The 20,532-nt window shown below is 36.9% G+C and overlaps 1 protein-coding gene across 8 annotated transcripts in view; it reads right to left on the reverse strand.

Annotated features, from left to right (window-relative positions):
* kidins220 (kinase D interacting substrate 220) overlaps positions 1-20,532 on the reverse strand; it is a 65,989-nt gene that overhangs the window by 28,938 nt on the left and 16,519 nt on the right. For all 8 annotated transcript variants that reach the window (XM_003215389.4, XM_062983501.1, XM_008117755.3 and 5 more), the window contains exons 4-18: positions 19,920-20,018; positions 14,861-14,959; positions 13,986-14,087; positions 10,824-10,922; positions 9,559-9,756; positions 9,369-9,467; positions 8,834-8,932; positions 7,926-8,024; positions 7,590-7,767; positions 5,882-6,046; positions 5,546-5,725; positions 4,330-4,495; positions 2,041-2,192; positions 789-1,078; positions 68-208 (exon numbers count right to left, since the gene is read on the reverse strand). In XM_003215389.4, the coding sequence (XP_003215437.1) occupies positions 68-208; positions 789-1,078; positions 2,041-2,192; positions 4,330-4,495; positions 5,546-5,725; positions 5,882-6,046; positions 7,590-7,767; positions 7,926-8,024; positions 8,834-8,932; positions 9,369-9,467; positions 9,559-9,756; positions 10,824-10,922; positions 13,986-14,087; positions 14,861-14,959; positions 19,920-20,018 (2,166 nt within the window). The remainder of the gene's footprint in view (positions 1-67; positions 209-788; positions 1,079-2,040; positions 2,193-4,329; positions 4,496-5,545; positions 5,726-5,881; positions 6,047-7,589; positions 7,768-7,925; positions 8,025-8,833; positions 8,933-9,368; positions 9,468-9,558; positions 9,757-10,823; positions 10,923-13,985; positions 14,088-14,860; positions 14,960-19,919; positions 20,019-20,532) is intronic.

The following is a 20,532-nucleotide window of genomic DNA, read 5'->3' on the forward strand; positions in this document are numbered from 1 at the left end:
CAAACACTTTGATCTCAAAACATCTCAAAACCATTTATTAGCATAGCAGTGAAATTATGTTACTTACAGTATCAAGCATCTGTAAAACTTTGTCCTGTTCACATGCATCTAATCCATCAATAATCACTACAAGTCTGGTCTGATTCTGAGTAAAACTATCAATGGTTTTTGCCATCTTTGCCATCAGCTCCACTTCACATTTAAGAACCTATAAAATTAAAATAATCTTGAAATGGCAGTGTCATGACCACCATCCATGCTGAGGGCAAAAAAAAAATCCAAAATTCATCTCATTAAAAAGACATTGGTAACTCCCACCACCTTATTACAAGTCAGTCCTTCACATTTGCTGAAGTTGGGGTGACATGACCCCTGGGAAAATGCTAATCCATAAATAAAAATGTTGATTTTTTTTTAATCTGAAAGAACTCCTCTCAAGAAATCTCTGGGTCATCCAATGTGACTATGATCACCGACTAGCCGAATATGATTACACAGTCACACTGAACGATCTAGAGATAACGTTTTAATCAAATCTGTGAATAATCAAATCTGCAAAAGTCAAATCCATAAATGTGGAGAACTGATTGTATTTAGAATACTTTTGAGTAATTCTAACTAAAATACATTATTTAAGTTTAGTGGAAATCTAGTATACAAGATAGAAATTCTGTTTCAGAACAGACAACTCGCTTTGTTCCTATGGCTCATCTGCTGTTAAAAACACTGTAAAATTACTATCTTAACTCACTGCTCTTATTTTATTGTAATGAAGGATCAGCACTTACTTTCATAAACCCCTCACTCTTCAGCTTGTGTAATTTGGAAGCCGCACTGTGGAGCCGTTTTCTTTGTGAATTCAAGACGGAGTCCATCACGCGCCACCATGTGCGACAGTTCAAAATGAAGCCCAAGCCCACAACACACACAAATGAGATCAGAATAGCATTTACTGTCATGTTTTCAGGGTTCACTTTAAAATAAGCTATTAGTGCAATCCCCGCCACAATACAGCTCAGAATGAAGAGGAAGATAACAAAGGATGGCAGGCAACAAGTTTTCTTCCATTTCTTTTTTCCTGGGGAAAAAAAACAAGCATTTGGTAACTACATTTCTACTTTCAGCATGAAACTTTCAATATGAACTACCAAATTTAACCACCTCAGATAAAACTGGGATGAAAGTTGAACAATATGTTTTAGGACAACTAAAGGCTATGTCAAGTTATATCTGAAGCATACAAATTATTGCAGGAAACATTCACAGCACATATCTTAGAAACCCTAACTATACCAGTTATTCTTTAAACTATATACAGAGTGAAATATAGAGTACATAGGGAAGATGAAATGCATACAGTGCTTCTCTCTCAGGACAGAAAATTGTAGACTGGCTAACTTCTGTTCACAGAAATATAATAGAAAAACTAAGCTAAACCAATGACTATAAGCACCTACAGAAAAATTGAATGAGTGCTGATTTAGTAGGGTGATTGTACTCTGCTTATTATCTTGATGTTCGTAAAGCTTGAGTCCCACAGGACTTCATCCTTTAAAAAGACTCTTTAGTGCAGTTATTCTTTCAAAGGCAACTGAAGTTATTATGTGCAGCTTCTGTAAGTACACAGGCACAGGACATACTGAAGTAAACTTATGACTCATATGTATGCAATGGGCAAAAGACAACTCTTACCAGAAGCATTACAAGAGCTGGCATTCTCTTAGCGCACAGCAGCACAACCAGTATAAAAAATGTATAGCCTAATGAAGCTGTAACAACTTGTGCAATAATATACACAAGCAGGATCCAAGGATCCAATTGACACATAATGAAGGATGAAACAGCAGTTCTGCAAGTGATAAAAGGTTTTTGCTAGTAAAATGACACTATCTGATGGCTTTCTAAATTTTAATCAGAATAAAAATTATTTCCATTTTATGTACAATTCACAAAATGTCTTTGTGAAACAGCTACATTTCCCCACTTAGCAGTCTGCTAACTGTCAAGTGGAAGAGAGAGAGCAGCTCAGTTCACAAATACCTTGAGTATCTTCAGTCTTGAATACTCGAAAAAGGCGTGTTGCTAAGAAACCAAATTCTCTTTCACAGGCATCTGAGAGAGTGGCAATCATCTCAGCCATGGAAGTTTCTCCACCTACGCTGGACAATCTATTGTAATCGGTAAACAAAAATCTAAAGACAAATAATTAAGAGAATTAGATAATCCATGATTGCTTAGAACATGGGTTAGCTATAATTGCATTCTACATTTTCAAACTACAGAACTGCTGTTAATACAGCATTTTTCTGTTCAAAGTTATTTGTTTTTCCTTATATTTAACACTAAATTATATAAATATTAAGAAATCCAATGTATGGATAATTCCAGCTGAGTGATAATCAAGTCTAGGTGAGTGAAAAGCGAATACAACATAACTTAATGCCAGACAAAAGTCTTAAGAGCAAATTCAGTAGAACTATATTTAAGATGGGGTCTTTAATGGATATTTTCTTAAAACTCTGTTGAAAATCCTTTTCTTTGTGAGTACCACTCAACGAATTATTATTGTTGTTGTTGTTGTTTATTTATACCCCACTTTTTCTTTCCACAAGGAGACTCAAAGTGGCTTACATTAAAAGCATTTCAATGCAATTTAAAATCTACAAATATACAAACATTAAAACAAAATTAAACCTCAATGGTATTTTAAAAATTCAGTGACAATCCATAAAGACATATTCAAATCTAAAAACCACAGCACACCCTGACATGATCTTAAAATCCTTCTTCTTTAAAAGCCTGCCTGAATAAAAGTTTTACTGCACATAATTTCAAAGCCATTGACCCCTGTGATGCCACTAAGTTTTGTATAAAGCTTTTGTATCATTTACAGGACAATATCTTGAAATACTCATAAATTTATAATTTTTGATAAATTAACAAATTCAGACATAGACAAATAAAAGAGATACTGTTTATATAGCAGCTACCCAGGTAATTTCAATTTCAACTCCAAGCATTAGAATAATAGTTGGAAGAGATCTCATGAGCCATCCAGTCCAACCCCCTGCCAAGAAGCAGGAAAATTGCCTTTAAAGCACTCCCAATAGATGCCGATCCAGCCTCTGTTTGAAAGACTCCAAAGGAAGAGCCTCCACCACACGCCAGGGCAGAGAGTTCCAATGCAGAACAGCTCTCACAGTGAGGAAGTTCTTCCTGATGTTCAGGTGGAATCTCCTTTCCTGTAGTTTGAAGCCATTGTTCCGTGTCCTAGTCTCCAGGGCAGCAGCAAACAAGCTTGCTCCCTCCTCCCTATGACTTCCCCTCACATATTTATAAATGGCTTTCATGTCTCCTCTCAGCCTTCTCTTCTGCATTCTAAACATGCCCAGCTCTTGAAGCTGCTCCTCATAGGTCTTGTTCTCTAGACCCTTAATCATTTTAGTTGCCCTTCTCTAGACAGCTTGTCAACATCTCCCTTCAACTGCGGTGTCCAGAATCGACACAGTATTCCAGGTGTGGTCTGACCAAGGTAGAATAGAGGGTTAGCATAACTTCCCTGGATCTAGACATTATACTCCTATTTATGCAGGCCAAAATCCAATTGGCTTTTTTAGCCACACATGACATTGTTGACTCACGTTTAACTTGTTGTCCATGAACTTGTTGAACCATGTCCAAACTTGATTATCATACTTTCTAGCTCTTCATCTACGTCATTAATAAAGATATTGAACAGAACTGGGCCCAGGACAGAACCCTGCGGCACTCCACTTGTCACTTCTTTCCAAGATAAAGAGGAAGCATTGGTGAGCACCCTCTGGGTTCATTCACTTAACCACTTAACGGTAGTTTTCCCTAACCCACATTTGACCAGTTTGTTTGCCAGGTGGTCATGGGGGACCTTGTCGAAGGTCTTACTGAAATCCAGGTACGCTACATCTACTGCATTCCCTGCATCTATCCAGCTTGTAACACTATCAAAAAAGAGATCAATTAGTCTGGCATGACTTGTTTTTGATAAATCCATGTTGTCTATTAGCGATGACTGTATTTGTTTCTAAGTGTTTGCAGACTTCCTAAATTATTTTTTCCAGAATCTTGCTCAGTGAGATACAGTTGAACAGAAAAGGTGTTTTGCTTGCTTGAATCTCACACAGATGAGCAACAGCACAGAAAATATAGAATTGCAAACTAGAATTCTGGTGTGAAGATCACAATGCCCCATCTTCATCAAATTTCATCAGAGATAAGTGTTTTGCAACACCAACATTTTTAAATGCTTTGACACGTTTACAACAAAAGAACATTGCATTAAATTATTCTAACCTGACAGGTAAGGCTTTTGTAGTTTGTTCAGGCAGCTCAGGTGGGTTCACAAACATGAGTTTAAGTAGCAACTCCATGTAGCCAATATGTCTGGCTAACCTTGTACTTAGCACCCATGCCCAGTTCCAGTTCTCTCCATCTCTTCGGCTACCAAAGTATATCACGGCTAAAATGAAAGATTTTACAAATATCTAAATATTAGTGGCAGCTATAATAAATTTAAAAAGGGGAACCAAAACACTGCTTAACTTGTACCATTGCTATACATGGAAATCATTACCTTATTCCCATTACCTCCACATCATCTTTCTGTATAAAGCATTATGAAAGAAACCAGAGCCTTAATTCCTATACTGCATATATAACTAACAGATAGTAATAATCAATAATCATTAATCAGTTAACTACATCCAGAATTGGGTATTCCATTGATTCAAAACTGAGTTCTACTCTAAAACCCCAAAACGCTGAATAGGTCCCTTAAAACTCAGGGTAGATCCCACAAAACCCCATATAAGAACTTGCATAAAACCCAGCACTGAGTCACAGGCTACTTCTATTCTGAATTAATGGAAGACAGAACTTATAAAGTCAAAAGAAATCAGATCCCAAATTAATGAATATCTAAAATTGATTGTTACAAATGTTTTAACTCTCTTAATACATTTGGTTAGACCTTCCCTGAGTGGAGTTCAGCTCTTGTTCCGTTCCACGGGTGGTCATATTTGGCAGATACCTCTCTCTCCAAGCACAATCAACTATGCTGTTCCAAATGATCCTCTGGAGCAGGGTTTGAAGGGGCCTATAGTAAACTGACTAAAATTGCCCTCCCAACAATCTCCAGCAGGAAGTGCTACTGCATTTAAATTTCTCCTATATAATCTATTCCAAACATCTTTCATGATTTAATTAGTTTTAATTAAGGACCTAAATATCTTAAAGGCACAAGATCCTGTCTGATCTTGGAAACTAAGCAGGGTCAGTCCTATTTATTATTTGGATAGGGAATCACCAATGAATAGCAGGTGTTATACGCTATATTTCAGAAAAAGGAACTGGTATTCGTTTCTTAAGGAAACCCTATGAAATTCATGGGGTCATCATAAGTCAGCAAGTGACAAGTGACACACACATATTTAGTTTTTTTGTATGCAAACTTCGAGTTCAATTACAAATACATAGTATTTCACTCAGTCCGACTGAAAATAAGACTTACTAAAGAATACGTATAGAAGTGCCAGTAAACTCAGTGAAACTGCTATTCCAAGTTTTGCATCTACAGTAAACGCAAGCAGTAAGCCAACACCACCACACAACAGAAATGTAAGAAATACAATAAGCCAGGAGAACTGGAATAATGGCTCAATCTGCTGTCCAGCAAAAGTCTTCATTTCATCTAAAACAAGAGAAGAAATATTCAATCAACAAAAAATCTCAAAGTCCATTATCTCATCCCTTGGAATTAAAGACTAAACTGTAATGGCAAAAGCTAACTATACTGCATTTTATTAACTAGGGAGTGATGACAATAAATATTTGAACTAAATTTTACCTTCAAGTTTTTTGAGCAAAAATGATTTCCCACTTCCCCACTGGGCATAAAGTCCAACACAGATGGGTGGCTGCATAGTCGGTTCACTAAGAATATCCGCAAGTGCGCTGCTGTAAAGATCATAGCCCAGCATATCTCCATCAGTTTCCGTGGGAGATAAATGCCCTACAACACCAAGAAAGCTTCATAAAATAAACATGTTACAAGTCTACATTCTGTGTTCATTCATCAACAGCAAACAATAGCCAGACTGCTAAATGAAATTCAATGATGTTTAGGCAACTGTATTTAACATGTTTATTTTTCTCTACTACTCCTAAGCAAAAGTGCAGCATCTACTTACACTTTCTTCAGATATTATTTTACACATAAGGTTTATTCACTTTTTCTGTATTATTTTTGTTTCTCACAAGATAGGTTATATACAATCCGTTATTCAACAATTCTTCCTTAGCCTACAGTTCAGGTACAAGGAGTCCCCAAGTAAGAAACATCCGACATACAAATGACTCATAGATAAGAACGGGGCTGAGACAAGAGGAAGTGAGATGAATTTACACTTGGAAAGGAAATTTACTCCTGAAAGAGTTATCATGGGGAAAAGGTGTCTCCACTGAAGCTTTATCACCAATCCTTGCCAAGCCAAATTTTTCAAAATCCAGTTTTCACACGGACAGAAAATGGCGTGAAATCTTCTGAACAGGGGCACAGATAGCAAAATAAATGCCACAGGGGTGTTAACCCTTCCATTTGCAATCCAAAGCTTTAAAAAAATATTTTTGGCTGGAGTTACACTGAAAAAATTACTGTTCTAACTTACAAACAAATTACATGTAAAAACAAACCTACAGAACTTATCTTGTTCTTAACTTAGGAACTGCCTGTACTCTTTTATCAGGCCCTTTCATGAGCTTATTTGAAAATGATCATTCAGTAAAACACAGCATTTGGAGCACTCCTGGAATTAATCTACATTTATTACTTCATATATCTGCATAAGCAGTTCTACTGACCAATGTGACCCATAAATTATAGTATCACAAAGAAGATAGTTTAAGAGAAATAGTTTAAGTTACAGCTCACTAGCAGTTTTAATTTAAAACTTAGTTTTTGTTTGTGAAAATGTAATCAAGTTTAGGATTCCATCCAAACTTGCATGTTGTCTTTCTCTTTCCATGGGAATAGTATAATTCAGAAGCTTAAAATCAGCTTTTAGTCAGCTGTGCTTTGATGTGCTTTCCAAGCCAAACAAATGTGGTTGACATTAATTAGTTTCAAACAAGTCAACAGCAAACTGTGTTTTTTCAAAGCCCGCTTGTTGGAAACTAGTGATAGTCAAAATCTTAACCACAGTTCTGGACTGTACAGCAAGCTGCAGTTGGTGAGAAAAGGCAAAGAAAAAGGAGTACAAACGAAATGAAAAACAGAAAAGACAAAGCAAAGCAAAATGAATAGATTTTAGGATGAAAGGGAAGAAGTGGAAAGGGAGAGAACGAACACCTGACATTAAAAGCGGGACAGAAAAAAATGAGAGACAAGGCCTTACAGAAAGAAAGTGAATGACCTCTGTCTTCTGAGCTGATGTAACCCATTTGAATCACATGAGTAAATTCAAACTTTACATAATTTATATTTTTCTCATTCAATCCAACATGTTCCTGAAAGTAATTGAAGTTAGATGTATTTTTTGAAATTGCTTAATACTTACTAGCACCAAATATCTGTGTTAAAATACTTTTCTGGTGGCTACAGTCAATGTTGTAAGGTGTCTCTCCAGCTTTATTAGGCCTGTAAAGCAGCCTGCCATCTTTAGGATTTCTTAAAAGCAGCTCTGCAAGTCTTCGGCTTCTCCCACGAATAGCAATATGAAGTGGAGTATCCCCTTTCTGTAACAATCATCATAATGTTAAAGTATGTAAACCAAAATGTTTTATTACAAAACAGTTTCATTAATCAGACGGTAATACAGCAAATTCCTTTCAATTTGACCCTATAAACTTTATAACCAGAAATTTCCTTGGAGTAATTTCTACAATTGGCGTACCTTATCTACAGCAGAAACTTTTGCTCCTTTGTCAAGCAGAAGCTCAACTATTTCAATGTTTCTCATCTTGGTTGCCTTTATAAGAGGTGTTTCTCCATCCTAAAAGCAAAAGCAGAAAGATACTATGTGACTGCTTCAGAATTAGATAGACTTTCAGCAGTATTTTGCCTTCCCATACTTGATGACAAAAACACATAATTCAATCTTAAACCTTGATGTGAATAATGAATGTAATGAAATTGAAGCTTCTGTTCCATTTTGATCGGATTTCCTAGTCTATGAGGCTGTCTCTAAAGCAGATATTCAATATCACATAACAATTTATGTTTGAAATGTATATTTTTAATTCATAATGCATTTTAATAGTTTTAACTGTTTTATGTGCTGTTTTATATTGGTTTGTATGGGCATCTAATTGTTGCCACTGTTGTAAGCCGCCCTGAGTCCCTTCGGGTGAGAAGGGTGGGATATAAATGTGAGAAATAAATAAATAAATAAGTCTAAGTTACTCCTTGAGACTTTTAAGCAAATATTCTACTCAAAGTTATTATGAAATGTCTCCGTGACCAAAATGGGGCTTCTTTTAGTATAAACCTCTTTATATTTTCAGTTGAAACTGATTCTTTTATTCTGCCTTAGCTATTTTAATGATTTAATGACTAGAATTATTTAGCACAAACACTCTGTATATGGCACTACTTCTTAAAATGTAGGTCCCATCCCCAAATGAGATCTCCTTAAATCAGTGTACTGAAAAACAATTCAAAACTAATTTTGACCTAAAAGTGGTTTCTTCCACCATCACAAACACATAGTTGGATTGGTTTATTTAGCAGTATAGAAACATGTGGGGGGAAAAACTATGCATATTGGTATTTTTAGGATAAAATCATGAACGATATATTTACCTTTGTACATATTTCGGTGTCTGGATTGCACTGCAAGATATCTCTAACCATTGTAGCATTTCCCTTCTCAACAGCCCAATATAAAGCAGTTTTATTATCCTATGAAAAAATACACATTTCTGATTAGCACTTCAATGTCAAATCAGCTTCAAAAACCACCTAAGATACTTTTTCCATTCAAGCTACATTACCAGTTGCAATGCAAACAAAAAAAATCAGGGAGTGCATTAAGATAGATAAAAAACTTTCAACCCTGAGATGAGGGGGCAAGCTTGTTCTCTGCAGCTCCAGAGGGTGAGACCAGGTCTAATGGTATGAAGTCACGGGAAAGTAGGGACTTCTTGACAGTAAGAGCAGTTCAGGAATGGAATATATTATAAAGCAAAGTGGTGGAATCTCTTTCTCATCATAAAAATGCCTTCACAAGGAGGCCGGGGATGCTTTAGTTAGAGATTATGCATTAAGCAGAAGGTTGAACCAGGTGACTGATGTGTGGCGCATTCCGAAATATAGTACTAAACATAAAACTACTTACCTGACCTCTAATGTCAATATCTGCATACTTATGAAGCAGAGCTCTCACAATTTCAACATGACCACCTCTGACAGCACCAATCAGGACAGTATCTCCACTCTGCAATAAGGAGAGAAGACACATGGTGAGATATTGTCAATTTTTCAAGTATTAAAAAAGGAAAAAAGGGAGTACATGAACATGTACTTACCCTATCAGGGATGTTCACATATGTTCCTGCATCTAGAAGGTCCTGTACTATTTCTGTGTGACCCTCCTTTGCAGCAATCATCAAAGCTGTGTTTCCATCTTTATCTGTTAAGTTCACATTTGGGTTTCTTTTCAGAATTTCTTTCACTGAATCTGTAAAGCCACCTTTCACTGCCACAATAAGAGCAGTCATAGAATTCTGGAGATGACAGAAATTTATTAGCAAGCTACTTCCATTTTACATTCCATATCACTTTTTAATCAAAAGCAATCTCATATTTTTAGAAGACCTCAAGTTTCAGCAATTCCACAACATGAGTAAGATCAACATTTTCAAACATTTTCAAGCAGTCCAACTAACTGGTTCTCTACTCTCCCAGCTGTGACTGCAACATGCAAGAACTACAATTATTTGCTTGTCTCAATAACTATGAGAATGTAGATGTGAATACGGCAGCACCTAGGATACATCTTCTGCACACAGACTGATCTGCACCAATTTAGGAGATTCGGAATGGTCTTCTGTCCTCTTCTACAGTAGAAGCAGGAACACATAATCTCCCAATATTGCTGGACTACAGATCCCATATCTTTGGATCACTGACCACGATAGGAGCTGAATCATGTGTGTATAACCTAGGGTTCCCCTCCCTTCTACTACAGCTCAGAAGTTTACTGAGGCCTAGCAGAAAACAGCAGAACAATATTACCTGTTAATAAATTTAGCATTATTTGAATAAGTTGATCTCCACTCAATAATACACTACAAGTAGCCACATACAATTTCTAAAGACATTTCCCTTTTAAATTGAAAGACTTAGAATTTCAGCAACAAAATAACAGAGGATATTGAAAGCACTGGGATCTTAGAATTAAATAACCAAATATCCCCTAATTAATACCATTTGACTGTATGTAGAAAGAAGGTTTAGAAAGCAGATTTAGTCTGTTCTTAAGGCAAACATGCTCCAGAGTGACTAATAACCAATAAAAACAAAAGTATTCCAACTTTCAGACTGAAGACACTAAAAGGTATAATATTAAAGCAAACTCAGGAAAAATTTATTGTAAAAATGGTCTGGGATGGAAACCGCTCTGGGAAAGTAAGAGCCAAAAGAAATTGGCCTATGAGGAGAAATGGTTGCTAAATAGGTAACATCTGAAGGAAAGGATTTAGTTTTACCATGCTCACCTTTTGGGTTCTATCTATAGTTTGATATTTTAAAATATTTAGAAATTACTTTATCGTAGTTTTTAAATACTCACAGCTCCTTCTTGGTCAACATCTGCCCCCATATGCAGCAAATACTTCACACATTCCAGGTGACCTTTTCTTGCTGCCCAGATCAGTGGAGTAGTACCATACTGGAGAAAAAAAAATGTACATTTTACACATTATGCACTGGCTTCATTTCAAAAACTGAGTGCTTCAGTAACAGATTATGAAAAATTTACATACCAACAGTGTACACATATTTGTGGTGGAAGAAAAGAAATAGTTCTTGATAATGGGAATAAAATTTTAATCAGAAAACCTAAAGTAATACTTCAGTATAATACAAGGACTGTTCACAAAATAAGTGATGTTACAAAACTGACACCAATTTCCACAGTAATGCAATGTAGGAGTAGTACAAGTTATGGGCAGGAAAAAACTGTAAAATATACAAAGACTGAGGGGATACAAATCACATATAATTCAATAATCACAAATGGATAACATCATGGAAGAGAATGTAATATGTCTATGATTCAGCACTTGTCAGTCCTTAGGATTACTTGATAATTTGTTTGAATCAATACTGTCACCCCAGCAATCTATCTATCTATCTATATATAAAATGGAATGTGTGTTTTCCCCTTAAATTAAACAACAAAACTACTGGACCAAATCACACCAAATTTGGCCACAAAAGACATAGTCATCCAAGGTACGTCTTTCAATTAAAAAAATCCTAGAAAAATAGTCCAAATTACAGAGAATGAGAAAGAGCCTTTCTCCCCCTAACTGCCAGTCAGAAGGGTAGGCTCTGCTGCCTTTAGCACCCACCCCCCAGCTGCCTTTAGGCTCCACCCCTTTTGTGTCCTAGCAACTCCCTCAGTCAAGATGGCGCCCAGGGGACAGGCACTTAGGCCTGATCCACACTGCCTATAAAATAAAGATTATCTAATTTGAACTGGATTATATGGCATTGTAGACTCAAGGCCCTTCTACACAGCTATATTACCCAGAAAGCCAAGGCAGATAATCTACAGTATCTGCTTAAAACTGGATTATCTTGAGTCCACACTGCCATATAATCCAGTTCAGTGTGGATTTTAAACAGCTGTGTAGAAGGGGCGTCATATAATCCACTTCTAAGCAGATAATATAAGATTATAAATGTAATATGAAATAATTACTGTGCTATAATAATACAAAACAATATAATCCCTAAAACCAGGACAGTAAATAAAGAACAACACTCTGAAAGCAGGGAAATGGAGAATTCCAGAAAGGAAACAATCAGGGCCAGTTAACACCTCCCAAGAAAAGGTTCTTCCAGAAAGGAAGCTGAGAAGGGAAAGAAGTAGTGTGTATTACCAAAGTCATTATTATTACTAACATTATTAATATTATTATTATTGTGTTGCTGAGAACCATGAAAATGAACACTATCTGGCTCGAAGTATTAAAAAACACTAAAATCAGGATAACTGTGGTATAATAAAACAGAACAATACAATCTCTAAAATCAGAACACTAAATAAAGAACAACACTGAAAACAGGGGAATTCCAGACAGGAAACAGTCAGAGACAGCTAGCACCTCCCAACAAAAGTACAGTAGAGTCTCACTTATACAACATAAATGAGCCGGCAAAATTTTGGATAAGCGAATGTTGGATAATAAGGAGGGACTAAGGAAAAGCCTATTAATGATTTTACAAATTAAGCACCAAAACATCATGTTTTACAACAAACTTGACAGAAAAAGCAGTTCAATACACAGCAATGTTATGTAGTAATTACTGTATTTACGAATTTAGCACCATGTATTGAAAAGATTGACTACAAAAACATTGACTACTAAAAGGCCGACTGCCTTGGATAATCCAGTACGTTGGATAAGCGAATGTTGGATAAGTGAGACTCTACTATATTCCCATCACCAAAGTCTGGCAAATCCTCTGCTTTCTGAAGGCCACAGCCCTTCTTCTTCTTTTTTTTTTTTTTTTTGAATGTGTGCGCTCTAGCACTGCATATGGGTACTTCTTCATCTACACAGACAGTAGAAGAACATAAAATATTGGAAAGAACAACACTCTGAAAGCAAGGGAATTCCAGACAGGAAACAATCAGGGCCAGCTAACACCTCCCAACAAAAAAATCCCCCAGGGAGGAAGCAGCCAGGCTTTAAAGCTGAAAGGCCATTACATGCTAATCATTTTGGCTAATTGCAGCATTCATACTTGCCTCCAAACAGACAAAAAAAAGGATCAATCAGAAATATTGTATATTAACAAGCTTGAGGAAATAATATCCCTTGGTGGCACAGCGTCTTAAAGCACTGAGCTGCTGAATTTGCGGACCAAAAGGTCGAAGGTTCGAACTGAGGGAGCAGAGTGAGCCCCCACTGTTAGCCCCAGCTTCTGCCAACCCAGAAGTTCAAAAACATGCAAATGTGAGTAGTTCAATAGGTACTGTTCTGGCGGGAAGGTAACAGCGCTCCATGCAGTCATGCTAGTGGCCACATGACCTTGGAGGTGTCTAAGGACAATGCCGGCTCTTCGGCTTAGAAATGAATATGAGCACCAACCCCCAGAGTCGGACACGACTGTACTTAATGTCAGGGGACAACCTTTACCCCTTACCTTAACTACCACCAATTCCTCAATACTTTATCTCCCATACCACCATACTTCGCCACAGCAACACATGGCCAGGCACAGCTAGTGATTTATATACTAGCATAAGACAGGGTTTAGCAATCTATGCCCTATGGAACATTATTTGCTTTCATATGTTAATATTTTAAGTCAAAGAAATAATTAGGAAAAAACAGGCATATAATATAACCATTTTAATAGAACAACTTAGACAAGTACTAGGCCTGTACTTATCAGGAGCAGCCAGCATCATTAGGACAGATTACAGATTTCAAAAATGCAATCCATTAATATTTCTGTCATGTGAAAATGACAGAGGTACGCAGCACAGTACTATGCATGTACGTCAATCCCAATGCATTTACCACAAAGCAAGTGAGAACAGGATTTCAGCCGAAGTATTTTAGTAAGAGCTTTTAAAAAACACCATAATAAATTAAGAGCAATTGGACTGAATCACTCTTAACCGCCACCTAGTGAATCAGAGCTCAGGTTGCTAAGTCTCACAATTTTAACTTAAGTTAAAGCTGTACCTTAAAGGAAATACTTTTCAACTTACCTTGTCAGAGCAGTTGACTTTTGCTCCATACTGGAGAAGAAGTTGCACAATACGGGAGTGGCCCCGTCCTGCTGCCCAAATTATTGGATAGACACTATATTGCTTAAATAAAATTTCAGAAGTATATTTTTAAAATAGCACATGAACACATTTGTTTGTTTTTTTCAAGCATTAATACAGACAGATCCAGAACACATAAGACTATAAAAGAGGTACAATGTTAAACTTTTGATCTCCCTCTTTCTTTTAGGGGCATTTGGCTTATTTAAGCAGGACAGGACATACTAAGTCAGAATGTGCTTACAAAGTAGTTTTTTATACTTTAGTAACATATATAAGCCTAAATAATGGAAATGTAGAACAATAACACTGAAAAAATTCACAGAATTTTTGTTCTTCAATGTAAGCAAATCAGTATGAACACTAACAAACACTAACAAAGATGATAATATAAACCTAAAAGTGTGCACTGAAGAAGAATGCATACAGTGAGTGAAGCAGGCTTCTGCATATGTAGCCAATTTAGCTACTTGCATTATGATTATGAATTAGGCACCAGAGAACTAGGTAGATATATCTGTTAATGTGGGCTGGGATGGGTACCCCAATCCTAGAGCACTTGATCCATATAGATACAGGTGCAGTCATTATGTTTAATTTACATGTGGCTCCAACAATATCCTTAATATGATTAGTATTTTTACAGCTTTACTGCAACTCAGAAACATTCATCTTATATAAAGTAACACATCAAAAAGGCATTCCCTCTTTCAGCAACAGTTATCCAAACAAGTCAATTAATATCAATTACTCAGAAGCGCAAAATTCTTCTGCTGTCCTCATTACAAAAAGAAAAGAACAAAGGAATAGCTTACCAGTCCAGTGGTGTTTGGGTTTGCTCCTCTTTCAAGAAGCACTTCTGCTACTTCGGTACGGCCTTTGTAACAGGCCCACATAAGAGCGGTCCATCCACCCTAATATGGGAGACCATAATGTAAGACTGTTAAAAATGTTCATATGATATCTAAATATTATATCATGCCACATACTTAAGAACCCATTTCTTAGGAAGATATCTTTGATTATAAAGAACCATATTTCTTCAATTGTAGGATGCCATCATTGTAAGACACATCCTAATTTCAGTACCATCACCATGAACAATAAGTAAGATACACCTGTGTTCCTAAGATGTACCCCATTTTTAGAGATGTTTATATAGGGGGAAAAAGTGTCATAGAACTGAAGAAATAAAGGAATTCTACATGGGAACAAACAATTCTGATTCTCAAAAACAAACCTCAATATTTTACACAAAAGACTATTTTTGACATCAGTAATGTCAATTACTGACATTGAAAACAATTATTATTATTATTATTATTATTATTATTATTATTATTATTATTATTATTGTATGGCACAGCAAACAAGATAGATATGCTGGATTTCATTATTATTATTATTATTATTATTATTATTATTATTATTATTATTTTATTATGACACAGCAAACAAGATAGATATGCTGGATTTCGTATCAAAAAAATCACAAGTCGAACACTTCCCAAGTGTCTAAGACTGTGTGATGTATTTTCGGATGATGCGTGCAGATCCCAGTAGGGTGGCCTTTTGCAGCTGGCAGATCGTAATTTTGTCAATGTCTATTGTTTCTTTTGGCATGGCACCCAGTGTACCCATCACCACTGGGACCACCTGCACTGGTTTCTGCCAGAGTCTTTGAAGTTCAATCTTGAGGTCCTGATAGCGGTTGAGTTTTTCCTGTTGTTTTTCGTCAATGCGACTGTCACCTGGGATGGCAACATCAATGATTCAAACCTTTTTCCTTTCCACAACTGTGATGTCTGGTGTGTTGTGTTCCAGAACTTTGTTAGTCTGGATTCAGAAGTCCCACAGTATCTTTGTGTGCTCATTCTCCAATACTTTTACAGGTTTGTGATCCCACCAGTTCTTTACTGCTGGGAGGTGGTACTTGAGGCATAAGTTCCAATGAATCATTTGGGCCACATAGTTGTGCCTGTCTGTCTCTGCGATTTTCTTACAGCAGCTGAGGATTTGATCAATGGTTTCGTCGGTTTCCTTGCACAGTCTGCATTTTGGGTCATCAGCTGATTTTTCGATCTTGGTCTTAATTGCATTTGTTCTGATGGCTTGCTCCTGGGCTGCAAGGATCAGGCCTTCTGTCTCCTTCTTCAGGGTCCCATTTGTGAGCCATAGCCAGGTCTTCTCCTTATCAGCTTTTCCTTCAATTTTGTCAAGGGACTTTCCATGCAGTGTTTTGTTGTGCCAGATGTCAGCTCTAGTTTGCAGTGCAGTTTTCTTGTACTGATTCTTTGTCTGCTGTGTTTTGAGGAGTTTCTGATTTTCGACTTCAATCAAAGCAGGTTCTTCACTTTGCTTTACATATTCTGCCAGGACATGTTCTTCTTCTTTGACTGCTTGCTTTACTTGTAAGAGTCCTCTGCCCCCTAATCTTCTAGGCAGATATAGCCGGTCAACATCACTGCGGGGGTGCAGTGAATGATGAATGGTCATGAGTTTTCTTGTTTTCCTATCCAAATTGTCCAGTTCCACCTGTGTCCAGTTTATGATGCCAGCAGTATATCTTATGACAGGTATGGCCCAGGTGTTTATGGCCTTGATGCTGTTGCCTCCATTGAGCTTGCTTTTGAGAATTTTTCTGACCCTTTGTGTGTATTCTTTGCTGACCACAGTTTTCACATGTTCATGCATGTTGTTGTCCAGCTGTAATATGCCCAGATATTTATAGGCCTCTGGCTGGTGACACTTTATTGTTTGGCCATTAGGTATATTTATGCCCTCACTTTCAATGATTTTTCCCTTCTTCAATGCCACTGTCGAACATTTGTCCAAACCAAACTCCATGCTGATGTCAGTGCTAAAAATTTGGACAGTATTAGTCAGAGACTGGATTTCAGTTTCCATTTTCCCATACAGCTTCAGGTCATACATGTACATCAGATGTGAAATTTTGTGAGATTTCTTAGATGTTTGATAGCCAAGATTTGTTTTTTGTAAGATTGTTGACAGAGGGATCATGGCAATAATGAAAAGCAGAGGGGACAATGAATCTCCCTGGAAAATTCCTCTTCTGATGTTGACAAGTCCATAGCTTTCATTTCCAACAAACAGTTCAGTTTTCCAGTGCTCCATCATGTTTCAATGAAGGTGCCAACGTTTTTACTAATCCCGATGGCGTCCAGGCACTTGATGATCCAGCTGTGTGGGAGTGAGTCAAAGGCCTTTTTGTAGTCAATCTACGTCATGTGAAGATTAGCTTTTCGGCTTTTACAGTTCTCCAGAATCATTTTGTCAATTAATAACTGGTCTTTTGTGCCCCTGCTTTTCCGTTCATTGCCTTTCTTTTCATCTGGCAAGATGGTTTTTTCCTTCAAGATAGTCTTGAATTTTGTCAGCTATGATGCCACGTTATTGGCCTGTAGTTTCCTGGTGCTGCTCCTTTTGCTGGATCCTTTTGTATCAGGTATGTTCTTCCAGTTGTTAGCCATTCACTGATACTTCCTTTCTCCTTGTCCCCGCTTAAACCTTACCTTAAGGGAATAATTAATCTTAATTTTAATCTTTTTATTCTGTACTTGCACAACTACCAAGGAGTGGGTTGGTAAGCTAGTAGGCCAGGATGCCTTGTTTTTACATGGTTTTACTGTTTTACATGTTTTTACTGTATGTATGGGTAAGGGTGTACATTTTGTATGTTTTACATGTTTTGATATGGTCAAAACTGACTAATCAATAAAGAGTTGTTGTTGTTGATACTTCCATCTGCAGCATCTCATTGAATTGTTGGGCCATATTTCCATGTAAACTAATCAGATGTTCGAGACAAAATCCATGAAGTTGATCACTACCAGGCGGTGTCCAGTTCTTGACTTTTTGCACACGTTTGCTGATCATTTCAGTTGTTATTTCCATCTATTCCATTTTGTTCTGTGAGAATTTTCCTTCAAACTCCTTTATCCACCCAGTGTTTTTGTTGTAGTTCTTATTTTCCCAAAGCTCTTTTCAGAACTTCGTTGTTGCAGTTTTCTCTGGCTTTATGGTTACTGTGTCTGTTGTTTGGTTCAGACTCTGGTAGAACCGTCTTTGGTCTGATTGAAACAGTTGATTTTGTCTGTACTGGATGATTCTGGCTTCATATCTTTCAATTTTTCTGGCTGTTGCTGTAATTTGTTCTTTCACGATTTCCAAAGCTTCTTCAATTTTTCTGGTGTTCAGCCAATATTTTCTGATCAGATATTGCTTGATTTTGTCATTCTTCAGTTTCTTCTCTTTCATATTTTTCAGGTTACTTGCATCTGATCTGAGTTTCTTGATTTTCAACTCTAGCCTGACCTTCCACTTTGGTTTTCCAGTCGATTTTCTTTGGGGCTGCCGAGGTTGTAGGAGCCCAAGCTCTTCTGTTACTATCACTGCTGCACTGTAGGCATACTGGTTTGTTTATGTTGCTATTATCATTTTATTGTATGGCACAGCAAACAAGATAGACATGCTGGATTATTATTATTATTATTATTATTATTATTATTATTATTATTATTATTAACACAACAAGATGAGTCCACAGCAGACACTCTGCTGGCCGTTGCATTGGATCACACATCGGACACTTCCCAAGTGTCTAGGATTGTGTGATGTATCGGTGAATAATGCGTGCAGATCCCAGTAAGGTGGCCTTCTGCATTTGGCAGATGGGTCATTTTGTGAGCGCCGATTATGTTTAAGTGCAGGCAAAGGTCTTTAGGCACTGCACCCAGTGTGCTGATCACCACTGAGACCACCTCAGAGTCTTTGCAATTCGATCTTTAAATCCTCATAGCATGTCAGCTTTTCAAGTTGTTTCTCTTCAATCCTGCCGTCACCTGGTATTGCAACATCGACAATCCATACTTTGTTTTTTAACACGATTGTGAGGTCAGGAGTATTGTGCTCCAAAACTCTGTCTGTCTGAATTCGGAAGTCCCAGAGTAGCTTGACATGTTCATTCTCTGTAACTTTTCCTGGCTTGTGATCCCACCAGTTCTTTGTCGCAGGCAGAGGGTATTTGTCGCACAAGTTCCAATGAATCATCTGAGCAATGGTGTTATGTCTCTGCTTGTAGTCTGTTTGTGCGATCTTCTTGCAGCAGCTGAGGATGTGATCTATTGTTTCATCTGCTTCCTTGCAGAGTCTACATTTGGGATCTGTGCTTAACTTTATTATTATTGTTGTTGTTGTTATTTATTATGGCTATCAAAAAACACTAGGAAAGAATTTCAACTTTCTAGCGCAGTTTGTATAAGGCTTTAAAGTGGTAATCTTAAAGCACACAAGCTTAAGCATCACTACAAAATGCTCTTTAAAAAATTCCCAAAGGGAAAATTCCAGTACAGTAGAGTCTCACTTATCCAAGCTCCGCTTATCCAAGGTTCTGTATTATCCAACGCAGTTTGCCTTTTTGTAGTCAATGTTTTTGTAGTCAATTTTTCAATAAATTGCAAAATTTTGGTGCTAAATTCATAAATACAGTAATTATTACATAACATTATCATGTACTGAACTACTTTTTCTATCCATTTGTTATATAGCATGATGTTGTGGTGCTTAATTTGTAAAATCATAACATACTTTGATGGCTTTTCCTTAATCCCTCATTATCCAACATTTTTGCTTATCCAATGTTCTGCCAGCCCGTTTATGTTGGATAAGTGAGACGCTACTGTATTTCTAAAACAAAAGGAAATTTCGTAACGTTTCCCCAGAGGATCTAACTTTTGTTGGAACTTCTAAGGTTGAAAGGTCACAGTTATGAGGAGCCAAAAACAATTCATTTTCTGTGCTCCTGGTTCAAGAGACACAAACTGCAGCATTTTAAAGGCCCTAAAGACAACATACCATGTCCCGATGTTCCATGTTCACATTGCAGTTAAGTAGTTCTGACACAATGGCAAAATGCCCCTCTTTAGCTGCTGAGATGAGAGCTGTCCAGTTATCCTAAAATGAAGGAAGATTGTTAAGAAAAAAATAAAAAACAGTCCAACAGATAATCAAAAGCAGTTTTCATATCAAAGAATAATGAGAACTAAAAGCAAACAACTGCCCAAACTAATACAACCATTAAAATAACAATTCACAGATTTTACACTAAGCATGCAAAAAATATTTGAACACTTGAGAAAAAAATATTAGAAAAGAATGTTGCAAGTGTTCAAAAACTGCAGTTTTTTAAAGATGGTTGCCCAGTGGGAAGAAAACTGGCAACATTATTTGCTCCCTCCTGTGGGAATCAATATTTAAAACAGCACATCCCTATCTCATGCCAAAGGGCAAGAGGCATGTACAATATAATCTTAGCTCTACTTGATGTGTTCAGAACTCTCTGTCCAGGTTATTGGCCACAAAAGGCCAAAACAGAGCTTACATTCCACATGCTTTAAAATATAATGTACAACTCATAAAATATGTTGGCTGAGTTCTTTTGCATTGCAATTACGATTAAATAAAAGCA

Source organism: Anolis carolinensis, chromosome 1, assembly GCF_035594765.1.
Source record: "Anolis carolinensis isolate JA03-04 chromosome 1, rAnoCar3.1.pri, whole genome shotgun sequence".
Taxonomy (NCBI): Eukaryota; Metazoa; Chordata; class Lepidosauria; order Squamata; family Dactyloidae; genus Anolis; species Anolis carolinensis.